Source organism: Lissotriton helveticus, chromosome 5_1, assembly GCF_964261635.1.
Source record: "Lissotriton helveticus chromosome 5_1, aLisHel1.1, whole genome shotgun sequence".
Taxonomy (NCBI): Eukaryota; Metazoa; Chordata; class Amphibia; order Caudata; family Salamandridae; genus Lissotriton; species Lissotriton helveticus.
In genome coordinates, this window is record NC_136065.1 from 2,123,142,477 (window position 1) to 2,123,159,344 (window position 16,868).

A 16,868-nucleotide genomic window follows, 5' to 3' on the forward strand; every position below is an offset into this window, starting at 1 on the left:
CACTTGAGAACCTGAAGCTAAGACGTTTAAATTTTCGGAGGTCGACGTGCAATGAGAAAGTGTTGATGGCTCTTGACTCTGGATCCAGCAGCAATTGATGATACCCAGCTCGCAGAGAACCATCAGGAGTCACTCACCTCAGCTACAATGTCTTTTACTGTGGGAGTCGGATTATACTCTCTCTTGATGGCTTGGTTGGATAGCCAAATGTCCACGCATATCCTCACTTCGCCTGGCTGTTTGGGCTTCCGCACCACCACAATGGGGGATACCGAGGGAGTCAGACCATCGACTCACTCAATGATGTCATTCCGCTCCAGTTTTCTCAATTCTTCCTCATCCTTTGGCCTCAGATGAAAAGCCAACCTTCTGTGTTTCAAGGTAACAGGCTGAATGGAGGGGTCAACGTGAAGATGGATCATGCGGTCTATGAATCATCCTAGCTACCAGCTGTAGGTGCTCAGTGGATCGGCAGCTCAGGATATCCCTGACCCACCCTGGGAGACATATACTTTGGCTAGAGTGGACCGGGAATCGTGGGTTATATTGGTGGTGAATACTTATGCCAATGGAAGAGGCATGGTGGACCCATACGCAAATGCTTGCGTCAAAGTTGGACCTAGCGTCAGTTGCGTGCGAAGTGCTTGCATCACTGATGGGGCCAGAATGTTTATCGACAACCCGGTGTCGATCAGCGCTTGGACCGGGTGTCATGCCACCAGCACACTGCACTTTGGGATCCGTCTAACGGAACATCCGCCCGGCTGCATGGCATGAATGACGTGGACGGCTCCCTCCAAGTTGCCGACATCCATGTCCTCCTCTTCTTTAATCGTTCGGGAGTCGTTCAGGGCATTGACGTTCTTGTTCCGCTGACCCTTCCGTGCGGTGGGGCAACACATCTTGGTAAAGTGATTCGATTTGTTGCATGCAGAGCACTTCTTCCCCTGGCAGGGCATTGTCCCTGGTGTGGGAAGGGCCGGCCACATCCGTAGCTTGTCTTGGCCATGGGTTGCGGCTTGTTGCGTATTCTCTGCTTCTCAGAATTTCCAGGCAGAATGGCGTTAACCGGCTCTGTATTTATTTGGCGTTGCAATGCCGCTTCCATATGCACGATTCAGAAAAGGGGGTGGTGATGAACAGAGTGTCTGAATTAAGCAGACCACTCTTACCCAGTCCAAAGATCAGGGCTTGATCCATCACCGTTATTTAGTTCACTGCCCCATCCCAGCTCAGAACCTGGCTATATGCAAATTAGTCTGTCCCTGGCCCAGTGCATCATGGGAACAGGGCAGACCAAACTACCAAGCCAATTCTTCACCAGAAAGGAGACAAGCTTCCGGGGACCGGTTTCTGGCATTTCAGCCGTCGTCGGCCCGGCTTGCTTGAATCCTGATGGTTCAGAAAAGGGGGTGGTGATGAACAGAGTGTCTGAATTAAGCAGACCACTCTTACCCAGTCCAAAGATCAGGGCTTGATCCATCACCGTTATTTAGCTCACTGCCCCATCCCAGCTCAGAACCTGGCTATATGCAAATTAGTCTGTCCCTGGCCCAGTGCATCATGGGAACAGGGCAGACCAAACTACCAAGCCAATTCTTCACCAGAAAGGAGACAAGCTTCCGGGGACCGGTTTCTGCCATTTCAGGCATCGTCGGTGTTAGACGGGGACTCTGAGGGTCGGCCGAATGCTGAGGGAGAGGTCCCCGAGGAGGACCGTCTCCGGCGATCGTACAGACAAGTCACCTCCCTCCCCACAAATAGGCACCACACCAGGTCGAGTTCAAGACTTTATATAAGGTTCGTAAGGCAAGGATATTAGCGATACAGGATATCTTGGACCCGAGGGTCCTCTCACTTCTAGTCTCTGTAGGGAAAAAGGGGGTAGCGGGACAGTCTTGGTACCGGGTCGGTACAGGGGGTGGCAGGAGGCGAGCTCGCAATCCTCGAGCTGGAGAGTCTGTGAGTCGGGCCGCGGCAGCGCCAGCAGGCCAAGACGATGGTTTCACGAGGCAGAGGGCCGCGGCAGCGCCAGCAGGCCAAGACGATGGTTTCACGAGGCAGAGGGCCGCGGCAGCGCCAGCAGGCCAAGACGATGGTTTCACGAGGCAGAGGGCCGCGGCAGCGCCAGCAGGCCAAGACGATGGTTTCGCGAGGCAGAGGGCCGCGGCAGCGCCAGCAGGCCAAGACGATGGTTTCACGAGGCAGAGGGCCGCGGCAGCGCCAGCAGGCCAAGACGATGGGTTCACGAGGCAGAGGGCCGCGGCAGCGCCAGCAGGCCAGTCACGGATGAGTTCTTCTCGGGTCTCTCGACTCCAGGATACAACTGCCCTCCTGGTCCGGCCCTGCCCCAGTTATAGGTCTGGACCCCTTTGATGTCCGGACCCTCGCGCCTGGGGGCCGGGAGGTCCGGGATGAGGGAGTCCAGACACCCAGCAGGGGGGTGGAGCCAGCGCCCAGGGCGGCCTGGGGTGATCGACACCTGGCGGAGGAGAGCCATTGACGATTCCTTCTCCCATTGACTCGCCAAGTGGTCACTCTGCCTCCTGGGAGGAGGTTGGTGCCTCGATGTCGGGGCCGGCCGGGCCCAGGGTTAGGGTCGAGTTGAGGCCACGCGGCCTCGTGCTGTAGTACCCCAAAATGGCGGCTGGGCCGAGGCCGGGGTGCGGATGGTGCCCCGGGCCAGCTGGGTCCGGAGCTGGTGTCTTGTGGTGGAGGGATTGCAGGTTACTTCGGGTGGTCGCCGGGGACTCTGGTTGGGGATTCCGGGAGAGCCAGGGTCCGGGTCCCGTTGCGGGGAGGGGGGACAGCCCGACCATGCGGCCTGTCCAACATGCGTCCCCCCCAGCTGAAGGCGGGGAGAGTCAGCCATCTTCCTGGGGACTCTCCTCGCTGAGGCGGAAAAAGCGTGACAGGCCGTCTGCGTTGGCGTGGTCCTGGCCTGGACGATGTTCCACCGTGAAGTCCATCCCCTGCAGGGAGATGGACCAGCGCAACAGCTTCGGGTTCTCCCCCCGCATTTGCATCAGCCATTGCAGGGGTCGGTGGTCTGTTTGCACCCGGAAGTGGGTGCCGAAGAGGTAGGGCCGGAGCTTCTTGAGTGCCCAGACTACGGCGAAGGCCTCCCTCTCAATGGTGCTCCAGCGCTGTTCTCGGGGCAGTAGGCGTCTGCTGATGAAGGCCACTGGTTGGTCGACCCCTTCGGGGTTGAGTTGGGAGAGGACGGCCCCCACACCATGATCGGAGGCGTCCGTCTGCACAATGAATTCCCGGCTGTAGTCGGGAGCCTGGAGCACAGGGGCCGTGCACATGGCGGTCCTCAATTTCTCGAAGGCCGATTGGCAGTCCGGGGTCCAGTTGACTGTTTTGGGGCTCTTCTTGGAGGTGAGATCTGTGAGGGGCCCCACGATGCTGCCATAGTCCTTCACGAACCGCCGGTAGTATCCGGTGAGCCCCAGGAAGGCCCGGACCTCCGTTTGGGTCGTAGGGGGTTGCCAGGCCTGGATGGCAGCAATCTTGAGCTGGAGGGGGGCCACCAGCCCGCTTCCCACTTGGTGTCCCAGGTAGGTCACGGACCCTTGGCCAACCTGGCACTTGCTGGCCTTGATGGTGAGCCCGGCTTGCTGGAGGGCGTGTAGAACCTCCCGCAGGTGGCGGAGGTGGTCGGTCCAATGATGGCTGTACACAGCAATGTCGTCCAGGTAGGCGGCGCTGAAGTCTTCCAGGCCCGCCAGTTCCTGGTTCACCAGCCGTTGGAACGTTGCCGGAGCGTTTTTCATGCCGAAGGGCATTACTTTAAAGTGGTAGTGCCCGTCCGGGGTAGAGAAGGCGGAACGTTCTTGGGCCCTAGGGGTGAGGGCGATCTGCCAGTAGCCCGCCGTTAGGTCGAAGATGCTCAGGTAGCGGGCGGCCCCCATCCGGTCAATTAGCTCATCTGCCCGGGGGATGGGGTGAGCGTCGGTCCTGGTAACTGCATTCAGCCCCCGGTAGTCCACGCAGAACCGGAGCTCAGGGGCAACGCCCGGGGCGGCCGCCTTGGGAACCAGGACGACTGGGCTTGCCCAGGGGCTGTCTGAGGGTTCGATCACTCCTAGGGCCAGCATTTTGGACACCTCGGTCTGGATGCAGGCGCGCACCCGGTCTGGTACGCGGTACGCCCGGTGTCGAATAGGAGGGCTGTCCCCGGTGCCCACATCGTGAAGGCACCAGGGGGTGACTCCGGGTGTGAGGGAGAACAGGGAGGCGAACCGCCTCAGGAGGGCTTGACAGTCTTGGCGTTGCTCCGGGGACAGGGCCTCGGAGAGCTGGACCCCTTCCACTGAGCCATCCCGCTCGAGGGTCCTCAGTAAGTCCGGAAGGGGTTCGGAGTCTTCCTCCGTCCCGTTATCGGTAGCCATCAGGAGGCTGAGTTCGGATCGCACAAAATGGGGTTTGAGCCTGTTGGCATGGAGGACCCGTAGGGGGTTCCGGGCCGTCTCCATGTCGATTAAATAGGTGACGGGCCCCTTGCGTTCGATCACCTTGAAGGGTCCGGACCATTTGTCTTGGAGTGCACAGGGTTCAACCGGGGACATCACCCAGACCCGTTGTCCCGGTTCGAACTCAATGGAGGATGCGTGCTGATCGTACCATCTCTTCATGTCCTCCTGACTGGCCTCGAGATTGGCTTTGGCGGTTTCTCGGAACCGCCGGGTCTGGTTGCGGAGAGCCAGGAGATACCTGTAGATGTCCGGGGGAGTTTTCTGGGGAGGCTGCTCCCAACCTTCCTTGACTAGGCTGAGGGGGCCCCGGACGGGGTGCCCGTACAGGAGTTCAAATGGGCTGAAGCCGAGGGATTTCTGCGGGACCTCCCGATAGGCAAACAGGAGGCATGGAAGTAGCACGTCCCACTGGCGTCGAAGGGGTTCCTCTAGGCCCATAATCATTCCCTTGAGGGTACGGTTGAACCTCTCGACCAGTCCGTTTCCTTGCGGGTGATAGGGGGTCGTGAATTTGTAGGTGACCCCGCATTGTTGCCAGAGAGACTTCATATATCTGGAGATAAAATTCGTGCCCCTGTCGCTGACGACCTCCCGGGGGAACCCCACCCGGGAGAAGATCCCCATCAGGGCTCGGCCCACCACGGGGGCCGTCACAGTCCGAAGAGGGATGGCCTCGGGATAGCGGGTGGCGTGGTCTACTAGGACCAGGATGAACCGGTGTCCTTGGGCTGTTCGGGGGTCGAGGGGCCCCACAATGTCTATTCCCACTCGTTCGAACGGGGTGGTGACGACAGGAAAGGGTTGTAAAGGTGCTTTGATTTTTCGGCCACTTTTTCCGCTGGCCTGGCAGGTGGGGCAGGCCCTGCAGTGGTTGGTGACATCCTTTCGCATTTGAGGCCAGAAAAAATGGGTCACCAGGCGGTCGTAGGTTTTATCCTGTCCCAGGTGTCCGGCAAGGGGGACATCGTGGGCTAAGTTCAGGAGAAAGTCTCGGAAGCGAAGGGGCACCACCAGTACCCGACTGGCTCCTAGTTCTGCAATTTTCTGCTCGCTGTAGAGCAGGTCTTGGTCCCAGTAGATCCAGTGGGCCCCCGAGGTATCCCCTGTGCTCTGGGCCAGGGCTTGCTGCCGGAGTCCTTCGAGGGAGGGACATGTTTTCTGTTCGGCCCGGAATTGTTCCTGAGTGGGGCCTCCCTCCTGACGCCATTGTGCCAGGTCAGGGACGTCCCGAAGCTGGTCGGATCCTTCTTCTGTTTGGGTCGGGGGACTGGCTTCTGGGGCGGCCTCCTCTGGGATGAGCGCAGGAGGAGGTTCCGGCCACTCGGGCTCTTCTAGACTGGGGACCGCGCGGGCGGTCATGGACCGGGTCGTGACGCAGACCCATTCGGGGAGGCCGAGCATCCCCAGGTGTTCCTTCCGTTCGACAGCTGCCCAGGGAGAGCTTTCGAGGTCGTTTCCTAGGAGGCAATCCACGGGGGCATCATCGCGGACCGTTACCTTTAACATCCCTGTTACTCCTCCCCACTCGAAGGGGACGCAGGCCATGTGGCATAGACTTTCGGAATTGTCTGCTGATCGGACAGGGCAAAGAATGTTCGGCAGGATTTGGTCGGGGGTGACAAGGTGGCGTCGGACCGCCGTTACACTGGCCCCGGTGTCGCGGAGGGCTTCCGCCCGGCGGCCATTAATGTTGACCCACTGACTGTACTTCTGCGTGTTGGCGGGAAGGGGGGCCCGCGGAATCATCTCTCTCTCCCCCAAGCAGACCAGCGCCATGGCGGCTGGTGCCCACTCAGAGGGGTCGGTCTCGTACTCTTCTTGGTCTTCCGGGATTAGTTCTTCCCCTAGGGCGGCCGCTGCGACCTGGCGGGGGGTAGTGTTCGGATTCTTTGGGCAGTTGGGATCACTGGCGTAGTGGCCGGGTCGCTGGCATCTGTGGCACATAACGTTGGCCCGGAAACCGGCCCGGATGGCTGGGCTCCCTCGGCCGACCGGGGTCGAGGGGCTGCTTGTAGGTGACAAGGGGCCGGGGTCTCTCCCCCGACCCTGGCCTCCTCCTCCTCCTCCCCGGGGGCGATGGGGCCCTGGGTACGGTCTGGATGATTCGCTGGGTCCGTTCCGGCCAACTCGGGTGCTTTCCCACCGGTCGGCTTCGGCAGCGAGTTGTCGGGGTTCGGTTAGTTTACTGTCCAAGAGGTGTTGCCGGAGTTCCACGAAGCAGTTGTTCGACAGGTGCTCCCATACGATAAGGTCAAAAAGTTGTTCGTAGGTGGTCACTTTGTTGCCCTTGATCCATCCTTCGAAGGCTCGACTAAAGAAGTTCACGTACTCCACCCAGGTCGTACCCGGAATCCGTTTGCAGTCGCGGAACCGCTGGCGGTACATCTCGGGTGTGAGCCCGTATCGAGTGAGGAGGGCGGCCTTCATGTGGTCGTAGGATGTCATCAGATGGTCCGGGAGTTGCAGCAGGGCGTCCCGCCCTTCGTTGACAAACCTCCCCCATAATCCGGCTCCCCAGTCGCTCCGTGGAATCCGGTGGGAGGTCATGGCCACCTCATAGGCTTTAAACCACTGCTGTATATCATCGTTCTTGTGGTATTCCCGGATGACATCTTTGGGGATGTGAACCTTGGGCTCGGTAGAGGCAGGCAGGGTCGGTCGTTCGGGGAACCCGAGTTCTTTATTCTGTTTCTGGATTTCCAGTTCCTTGAGATTGCGCTCATGTTCGTACGCTAGTTTCTTTTCCTCTAGCTCTCTCTGTTTTTGCTTCTCTTCTCGCTCCTCTCGGAGCCGTAAGTGTTCCAGAGTTATTTTTTGTTCCGCCAGCTTGAGTTCTCCATCCAAGCGAAGTCGGGCTAGTTCTAATTCGTGGAGTCTGCTTTTTTCTCTTTCTCGGATCTCTTCCAGGGAGAGACCCGCTCTTCTTTCTTCAGTTGGTGCGGGGCTCGTCTCGGTTGTTCGTGTTCGGGGTACGGCCGTACCCGTTTCTGCCCAAGCTTCTAGGGCCCGTTTAAAGTCTTCCTTTGTGTTCAGACCTGTGGTTGGGAGGCCAAGTTCTATGCAAAATTGCTTCAGTTCCCGGTGGTTGTAGTCTTCCAATTTTTCCATCTGGAATTTTTCCGTTGTTCCGCTCTCTGTTGTCATGGTGGTTGTGTGTCGTGGGGCGAGTGACTTTCTGTACGATTATGCGTAGGTTCGGATCCCGTCGCTGGCCACCAATGTTAGACGGGGACTCTGAGGGTCGGCCGAATGCTGAGGGAGAGGTCCCCGAGGAGGACCGTCTCCGGCGATCGTACAGACAAGTCACCTCCCTCCCCACAAATAGGCACCACACCAGGTCGAGTTCAAGACTTTATATAAGGTTCGTAAGGCAAGGATATTAGCGATACAGGATATCTTGGACCCGAGGGTCCTCTCACTTCTAGTCTCTGTAGGGAAAAAGGGGGTAGCGGGACAGTCTTGGTACCGGGTCGGTACAGGGGGTGGCAGGAGGCGAGCTCGCAATCCTCGAGCTGGAGAGTCTGTGAGTCGGGCCGCGGCAGCGCCAGCAGGCCAAGACGATGGTTTCACGAGGCAGAGGGCCGCGGCAGCGCCAGCAGGCGAAGACGATGGTTTCACGAGGCAGAGGGCCGCGGCAGCGCCAGCAGGCCAAGACGATGGTTTCACGAGGCAGAGGGCCGCGGCAGCGCCAGCAGGCCAAGACGATGGTTTCGCGAGGCAGAGGGCCGCGGCAGCGCCAGCAGGCCAAGACGATGGTTTCACGAGGCAGAGGGCCGCGGCAGCGCCAGCAGGCCAAGACGATGGGTTCACGAGGCAGAGGGCCGCGGCAGCGCCAGCAGGCCAGTCACGGATGAGTTCTTCTCGGGTCTCTCGACTCCAGGATACAACTGCCCTCCTGGTCCGGCCCTGCCCCAGTTATAGGTCTGGACCCCTTTGATGTCCGGACCCTCGCGCCTGGGGGCCGGGAGGTCCGGGATGAGGGAGTCCAGACACCCAGCAGGGGGGTGGAGCCAGCGCCCAGGGCGGCCTGGGGTGATCGACACCTGGCGGAGGAGAGCCGTTGACGATTCCTTCTCCCATTGACTCGCCAAGTGGTCACTCTGCCTCCTGGGAGGAGGTTGGTGCCTCGATGTCGGGGCCGGCCGGGCCCAGGGTTAGGGTCGAGTTGAGGCCACGCGGCCTCGTGCTGTAGTACCCCAAAATGGCGGCTGGGCCGAGGCCGGGGTGCGGATGGTGCCCCGGGCCAGTTGGGTCCGGAGCTGGTGTCTTGTGGTGGAGGGATTGCAGGTTACTTCGGGTGGTCGCCGGGGACTCTGGTTGGGGATTCCGGGAGAGCCAGGGTCCGGGTCCCGTTGCGGGGAGGGGGGACAGCCCGACCATGCGGCCTGTCCAACAGTCGGCCCGGCTTGCTTGAATCCTGATGGAGCAGTAAGCAAGGGACTCATGTCTGAGTATACCCTGCCACACCTATACTGGCCAAAAACGATTCAGAAAAGGGGGTGGTGATGAACAGAGTGTCTGAATTAAGCAGACCACTCTTACCCAGTCCAAAGATCAGGGCTTGATCCATCACCGTTATTTAGCTCACTGCCCCATCCCAGCTCAGAACCTGGCTATATGCAAATTAGTCTGTCCCTGGCCCAGTGCATCATGGGAACAGGGCAGACCAAACTACCAAGCCAATTCTTCACCAGAAAGGAGACAAGCTTCCGGGGACCGGTTTCTGCCATTTCAGCCGTCGTCGGCCCGGCTTGCTTGAATCCTGATGGAGCAGTGAAGGGTATACTCAGACATGAGTCCCTTGCTCATTGCACCATCAGGATTCAAGCAAGCCGGGCCGACGACGGCTGAAATGCCAGAAACCGGCCCCCAGAAGCTTGTTTTCTTCCCAGTGTAAGAATTGGCTTGGTAGTTTGGTTTGCCCTGTTCCCATCATGCACTGGGACAGGAACAGACTAATTTGCATATAGCCAGGTTCTGAACTGGGATGGTGCAGTGAGCTAAAAAACGGTGTTGGATCTAGCCCTGATCTCTTGACTGGGTGAGAGTATTCTGCTTAATTCAGAAACTCTGTCCATCACCACCCCTTGTTGTTAAATATGCTTCCATATGCACAGCCCACACTTTCGACAGTTCCATGGACTGACCTATCGTGAGCATGTTTGTCATGGACATTCAAGGAACTTGTAGCATGTGTTCTCTCAGTTTGGCGAATACGCACCCTTGAATAAATTGTGCCCGTATTTCATCATTCTCGTCTGGCAGAGTGCACGTGCTTGCTAGGACTTTTGAGGTGAGCGTAGTTTAGTATGGATGTTAGGGTCATTGTCGATATTGCTAAGTTAGCGTGCGCTCTACTGCCATGCTACTGCTTTTGTGCATGTTACTACATGGCTTTATTTTGCAAGACTCTGTTTGTGCCTTTCACATGAGAACAGACTGCTTTCTGCGTTCTCTGCCTGTTCCTGGAGTTTAGTCTGAACACACTGAGCAAGATCGATAAACAATGCCCCTTGCTATTCTGGTCAGTCCCTAGCACCTAGACAAAACATGCTACGCAGCTGCAGATGCTGGAAACCCGTGCTTTGATATTATGGGATGGCATGTTGGTGCAACACACACTTGGAGAGGGACCTTTCCAGGGAGAAGAGCTCTGCCGTTCCTATGATGTAGAAATTAATCTAGGCACTAAGGTATGGGGTCTGCTGACAAAGCCCAGAGATCTTCATATATAAATAAAACTTCTTCTAGCAAAGGGGAGGGCCTTATAGACCTTTTTCCACTGTCTGTATATAATGATATCCCCCTTCATATTCTATGGTATTGTAACAATGCTACCTGTTTTAGGTTTATGCGTTTTGCTGCTGGTAGTGGCCTGTATACTGCATTATAGAGCATGATAGTTAAAAAAAACATTTTGAATTATAACCGTGACTCTGTCTATTCTTATTGCGGACAAGTACAAGTGAGTGAGCATAACGGTATGTCTTGCTACCGCGATTTCTGAGAGAGTCGGGAGTGTTGTGTTCTGGGTTGTCTAATCATTTGTAGGTTCTTGATTATGTAGGAGAACGAATGAGACACTATAGCTAGTCGGTTCTGGGATTTTGGGTACTGAGGCGGTAGGAAGGCTCAGCCCCTACACACCAAAGTCCTGTTTTCCTCAGCATAGTTCTGTGTGTGCAGAATCCTCGCAACAGTAGAAGTTATCCACTGACTCTTCAGGGAGTTGCTGTGCCTGACGCAGCAGAAAACGTTCGTAGTCAGGGTCGGCCAAAGGCTCAAAGTGTGCTGTCAAAGCATCTTTCAGCGTGTTTTACGTATACGGCGGCCCTGCCTATACAACAGATTTTCCCAGCTTGTGGAGGGCCGCGCCTCCCAGGTGCAGGAACAATGGGCATTGACGGTCAGCTTCCAGCGCCACCTCCGCAAAGTAAGTCTCCAGACGTTCTAGCCAAACTTTCCATTTGGCAGCCTGGGCAGACGGTGGCCCATCAATTAGAAACGGTTCACTGGTGGGCACTATAGACATGAAGGGCCCGATTCACAGAACTAACTTAAGACAAAATCCTAAACGTACTACTTTTGGTATTCACAGAAGACATTTAGTAGTAGTAAAGTTAGGATTTTGTCTTAAGTCTGTCTTACGTCTGTCCTAAGTTTGTCTTAAGTGTGTCTTAAGTCAAATTTAAGACAAAATCCTAAACTTACTACTTTTGGTATTCACAGAAGGCATTTAGTAGTAGTAAAGTTAGGATTTTGTCTTGAGTCTGTCTTAAGTCTGTCTTAAGCCAGTCCTAAGTTTGTCTTAAGTCTGTCTGAATACCAAAAGTAGTAGGACAGACTTAAGACAGACTTAAAACAGACTTAAGACAGACTTAAGACAAACTTAGGACAGACGTAAGACAGACTTAAGACAGACTTAAGAAAGACTTAAGACAAAATCCTAACTTTACTACTACTAAATGCCTTCTGTGAATACCAAAAGTAGTAAGTTTAGGATTTTGTCTTAAGTTAGTTGTTTGAATCGGGCCTGATGTTACTGTGTTCACCTTGCTGGGGGGGCGATGTGTACCGACTGACCCAGGGTGGTTGCCAATGGGCGGAGTCGAAGCTCTGGTGCTGTAGGCACAGAGCCCCCCCCCCCCCAAGCAGAAGGCGGATGTGGGAGAGAAACCACTTGCGGCTGGACTCTGTAGTGGTATTGGAGGGGTGAGCGGGGCCGCGCAGGGTGTACCCATTCCTTATGGCTTTCTACCAGTTATCCCCCCCTTCCTTTCTTTATGTTTATCGGGCGGGCTCTGGCTGACAGGCCACTTTCCTGGCAGAATAGATATTTCTTTACAAATATGCTTCGGGAATGCACTTCCCACCGCTTATGCAAAGAGCCAGGCATCCCCTGCACCCTCTCTGACGCAGGCATCCTACTAACGCCCCCCCAACACACCCAGGGCGGGGCGCGCGCCTGCACGGCACAGATCGATACAAACACGAGTCGAGGGGGCGATCGATCGCCTTTAACAGCTGCTTAACGACCGCTAAGCGGAATCGATAGTTCCCGCACACCATACTTGTATCGACCCGGCGGGGGCCCGTCGGTGCGCGCGCCCATCGGACGGTGAGATGTGCAGGACACCGTGCACGCGCCCATCGGACGGTGAGATGTGCAGGACACCGTGCACGCGCCCATCGGACGGTGAGATGTGCAGGACACTGTGCACGCGCCGTCTGGGCCAGAACACCCGGTGGAGCCGGGCCGCGGGGATTGGGAACTGATCATGGGAATAAATGATGCACAGAAAAGAACAGTTCATAAAGCAGCCGGAATAACAGTTCAGGAAAATTGCTTCCATGCTCGCTGTCCTGTACCATCGGATGAAAGAGACAGATTAATGACACGAGGCGCCCGCGCGCCATTATCACACATTCTTCAGTTCAATCAGGACTCGCGAAAGTCTGCAAGGCCCCTCGGCATGAATACATCGGTTAAATAAAAAATAAAAAAATAAAATTTTAAAAAAAGGCCCCACTCCCACGCTACCTGGGCGTCTCTGCGCCTGCCCAGGGACCTGCAGTCCCCAGAGCCAAACAACCTTCCCTTCCAAAATAAGTAAAGTCTCTTTAACTCATTACAATAAAAACACCTGCTAGTTGATTACGTTTTGCTCTTCTCGACCTCTCTTCCTGGCAATTTTTTGTATTTTGTATTTTTTATTTATTGCGATTCTATATAGCGCAAACATTACCCGAAGGTGTCAGAGCGCTTGACAAAAGAACCAGTTGCGTTACAGAAGAATTTTGGATTACATGGGTTACATAAGAGATATAAACAGGAACAATTGCAAATGTACACGTTGTAAAGTCACTCAAGGAAGAGATAAAAACAGATAAACTCTACAATCACATAGGAATGGTAGTAAGTACAAAGGTCAACTACATATGCTAGTGGTTGGAGATAAAAATATATTCAAATTGCAAATTCACTCAGGATTACATATATTACATATTTACAGAGCAGGGAATTCTTGCCATGTTCAACCAGGTGATGGGACTTCGACTTCCTGTTTACATCACTGCTCACTCAAACTTCCTCCCCTCTCCTCACCAGAGAGAGCCAGTGGTGCCCTCCACCCCTGCCCCCTCTGAAGGCAGCGGGGCTGTGGGTCGGGGAGGGGGCAGCCACAGCTGTATGTCTGACCCTGTGTCCCTGACCGCTGCCCTGCCTCTTACACTGGCGACGAGAATGACTGGACAGTCGGAGATCTCAACACCGTGGTGAACAACCTGTTTTGCAGGTAGACCTGACTCTGGCATACTTGTACTAGATATGTGATATTTATCTCTTATGTGCTAGGTTATTAGCAGCGCTCATGACAGTCTGCGTTGAAAGTTTAAAAAGAAAGCTTAAAAAGTTTAAAAAGAAAGCAGAGACTTTGGAATGTTCAAATTGAAATCTGCTGCAGCGGTTTGAATGGCCTTCGGAATCGCGATTTTCAAGTTGAGAGCTCGCGTTGTGGGTGAAGGAGAGACCGCGTGACCCAGCTGAGCCGTGAATCTCTGTTTTTACATGTTAATGCGCCTGGGGAAAAGGACTGCGCGTCCCTCAACTGTCGGCAAGCCGCAAGAACCAGCTGTATAGGTGAGTGAGTGGATGTTTCAGTGGGTGTCTGGTTAACTTTGTGTCTGAGTGGCTGTATTGGTAAGTGAGTGTGTGAGTGGCAGTATAGGTGAGTGAGCGGGTGTGTGAGTGGTTGTATGGATGCATGAATGGGTATGTAAGTGGTTGGTGGGTGTGTGAGTGGTGTATGGGAGAGTGAATGGCTGTGTTGAGAGGCTGCATGGGTGGGTGAGTAAGAAGGTGTGTGAGTAGCTTTATGAGTGACTGACTCAGTGTGTGAGTGGTTGTATGGGTGCATGATTGGGTGTGTAAGTGTCTGTATGCCTGTATGACTGGGTGTGTGAGTGGCTGTACTGGTGAGTGAGTGGGTGCATGCGTGGCTATATGGGTGAGTTAGTGGTAGTGTGAGTGGCTGTACAAGTGAGTGGATGTGTGAGTGGTTCTATGGATTAGTGATTGGTTGTGTGAGTACTTGTATGGGTCTGTGAATGAGTATGTGAGTGGTTGTGTGGGAGTGGGAAGGTGTTTATAAGATGCTCCAAGGGGGTGTGAGTGGGTGTGTGAGTGGTTCTGTGGATGATGTCATCAACTATGTCATTTGAGATGTCATCAGTGATGTCATCAGTGATGTCACTGACCATGAATGGGTGGCAGTGCCTTTGCCAATCTAGGACCCAGACTTTGGAACTCCCTCCCTCTGGCTGTTCGCATGGAGGTCAGCCATGCTAGCTTTCGCAGAGCGGTGAAAACTTGGCTCTTTAATCAGTAGGTCTCACCTTGACGGGTGTCAGGTTGTTTTTTGTCATTCAGCGCCGGGAAACCCTCACGGGTAGCTGTCGCGCTCTATAAACTTAATAAATAAATAAATAAATAAATGTGGGATCATAAGCAGTGCATTGCAGGGCATAAGTTATAGTTAGCTCAGGTAACTATAACTGCGGAGTTTCTTTGGCTATGAATGAGTGAAATTTGAGCCTAACTATAACGTCCCTGTAACCTTTTTTTCAGTGAATTTCTAAGATTTTTTAATGTTCTATTTCCTAACTATAACATCCCTGTGACCTTGTTTTTTCAGTGAATTTCCAAGTATTGTTTAATCATATTTCCTAACTGTAACCTGTAACCTCTAATAGTGGGTGTGGTGTATGAGTGTCTGTATGGTGGGTGTGTGAGTGTCTTTGTGGGTCTGTTAGCAAGTATGTGAGTGCCTGAGTGGGTCTCTGAGTGGGTATATTAGTGGGTCTGCGAGTGGGTATATGAGTGGGTGTGTGAGTGCCTGTCTGGGTCCATGAGTGGGTGTGTGAGTGTCTTTGTGGGTCTGTTAGCGAGTATGTGAGTGCCTGAGTGGGTCTCTGAGTGGGTCTATTAGTGGGTCTGCGAGTGGGTATATGAGTGGGTGTGTGAGTGCCTGTCTGGGTCCATGAGTGGGTGTGTGAGTGCCTGTGTGGGTCTGTTAGCGAGTATGTGAGTGCCTGAGTGGGTCTCTGAGTGGGTCTATTAGTGGGTCTGCGAGTGGGTATATGAGTGGGTGTGTGAGTGCCTGTCTGGGTCCATGAGTGGGTGTGTGAGTGCCTGTGTGGGTCTGTTAGCGAGTATGTGAGTGCCTGAGTGGGTCTCTGAGTGGGTCTATTAGTGGGTCTGCGAGTGGGTATATGAGTGGGTGTGTGAGTGCCTGTCTGGGTCCATGAGTGGGTGTGTGAGTGTCTTTGTGGGTCTGTTAGCAAGTATGTGAGTGCCTGAGTGGGTCTCTGAGTGGGTCTATTAGTGGGTCTGCGAGTGGGTATATGAGTGGGTGTGTGAGTGCCTGTCTGGGTCCATGAGTGGGTGTGTGAGTGCCTGTGTGGGTCTGTTAGCGAGTATGTGAGTGCCTGAGTGGGTCTCTGAGTGGGTCTATTAGTGGGTCTGCGAGTGGGTATATGAGTGGGTGTGTGAGTGCCTGTCTGGGTCCATGAGTGGGTGTGTGAGTGTCTTTGTGGGTCTGTTAGCGAGTATGTGAGTGCCTGAGTGGGTCTCTGAGTGGGTCTATTAGTGGGTCTGCGAGTGGGTATATGAGTGGGTGTGTGAGTGCCTGTCTGGGTCCATGAGTGGGTGTGTGAGTGCCTGTGTGGGTCTGTTAGCGAGTATGTGAGTGCCTGAGTGGGTCTCTGAGTGGGTCTATTAGTGGGTCTGCGAGTGGGTATATGAGTGGGTGTGTGAGTGCCTGTCTGGGTCCATGAGTGGGTGTGTGAGTGTCTTTGTGGGTCTGTTAGCAAGTATGTGAGTGCCTGAGTGGGTCTCTGAGTGGGTCTATTAGTGGGTCTGCGAGTGGGTATATGAGTGGGTGTGTGAGTGCCTGTCTGGGTCCATGAGTGGGTGTGTGAGTGCCTGTGTGGGTCTGTTAGCGAGTATGTGAGTGCCTGAGTGGGTCTCTGAGTGGGTCTATTAGTGGGTCTGCGAGTGGGTATATGAGTGGGTGTGTGAGTGCCTGTCTGGGTCCATGAGTGGGTGTGTGAGTGCCTGTGTGGGTCTGTTAGCGAGTATGTGAGTGCCTGAGTGGGTCTCTGAGTGGGTCTATTAGTGGGTCTGCGAGTGGGTATATGAGTGGGTGTGTGAGTGCCTGTCTGGGTCCATGAGTGGGTGTGTGAGTGTCTTTGTGGGTCTGTTAGCGAGTATGTGAGTGCCTGAGTGGGTCTCTGAGTGGGTCTATTAGTGGGTCTGCGAGTGGGTATATGAGTGGGTGTGTGAGTGCCTGTCTGGGTCCATGAGTGGGTGTGTGAGTGTCTTTGTGGGTCTGTTAGCGAGTATGTGAGTGCCTGAGTGGGTCTCTGAGTGGGTCTATTAGTGGGTCTGCGAGTGGGTATATGAGTGGGTGTGTGAGTGCCTGTCTGGGTTCATGAGTGGGTGTGTGAGTGCCTGTGTGGGTCTGTTAGCGAGTATGTGAGTGCCTGAGTGGGTCTCTGAGTGGGTCTATTAGTGGGTCTGCGAGTGGGTATATGAGTGGGTGTGTGAGTGCCTGTCTGGGTCCATGAGTGGGTGTGTGAGTGTCTTTGTGGGTCTGTTAGCGAGTATGTGAGTGCCTGAGTGGGCATGTGAGTGGGTCTATTAGTGGGTCTGCGAGTGGGTATATGAGTGGGTGTGTGAGTGCCTGTCTGGGTCCATGAGTGGGTGTGTGAGTGCCTGTGTGTGTTTGTGAGTGCCTGTGTGGGTCTGTGAGTGGTTGTATGAGTGCCTGTATAGGTCTGTGGGCGACACCATGGGTCTGTGACTGGCTGTCTGGGTCCGTGAGTGGG

General features: G+C 54.8%; 1 protein-coding gene across 1 annotated transcript in view; it reads right to left on the reverse strand.

Moving 5' to 3' along the window:
• Positions 1-293: 293 nt before the first annotated feature.
• LOC144752877 (laminin subunit gamma-3-like) overlaps positions 294-16,868 on the reverse strand; it is a 223,618-nt gene continuing 207,043 nt past the window's right edge. Inside the window, exon 4 of the mRNA XM_078640706.1 lies at positions 294-369. Within this exon, the coding sequence (XP_078496832.1) occupies positions 294-369 (76 nt within the window). The remainder of the gene's footprint in view (positions 370-16,868) is intronic.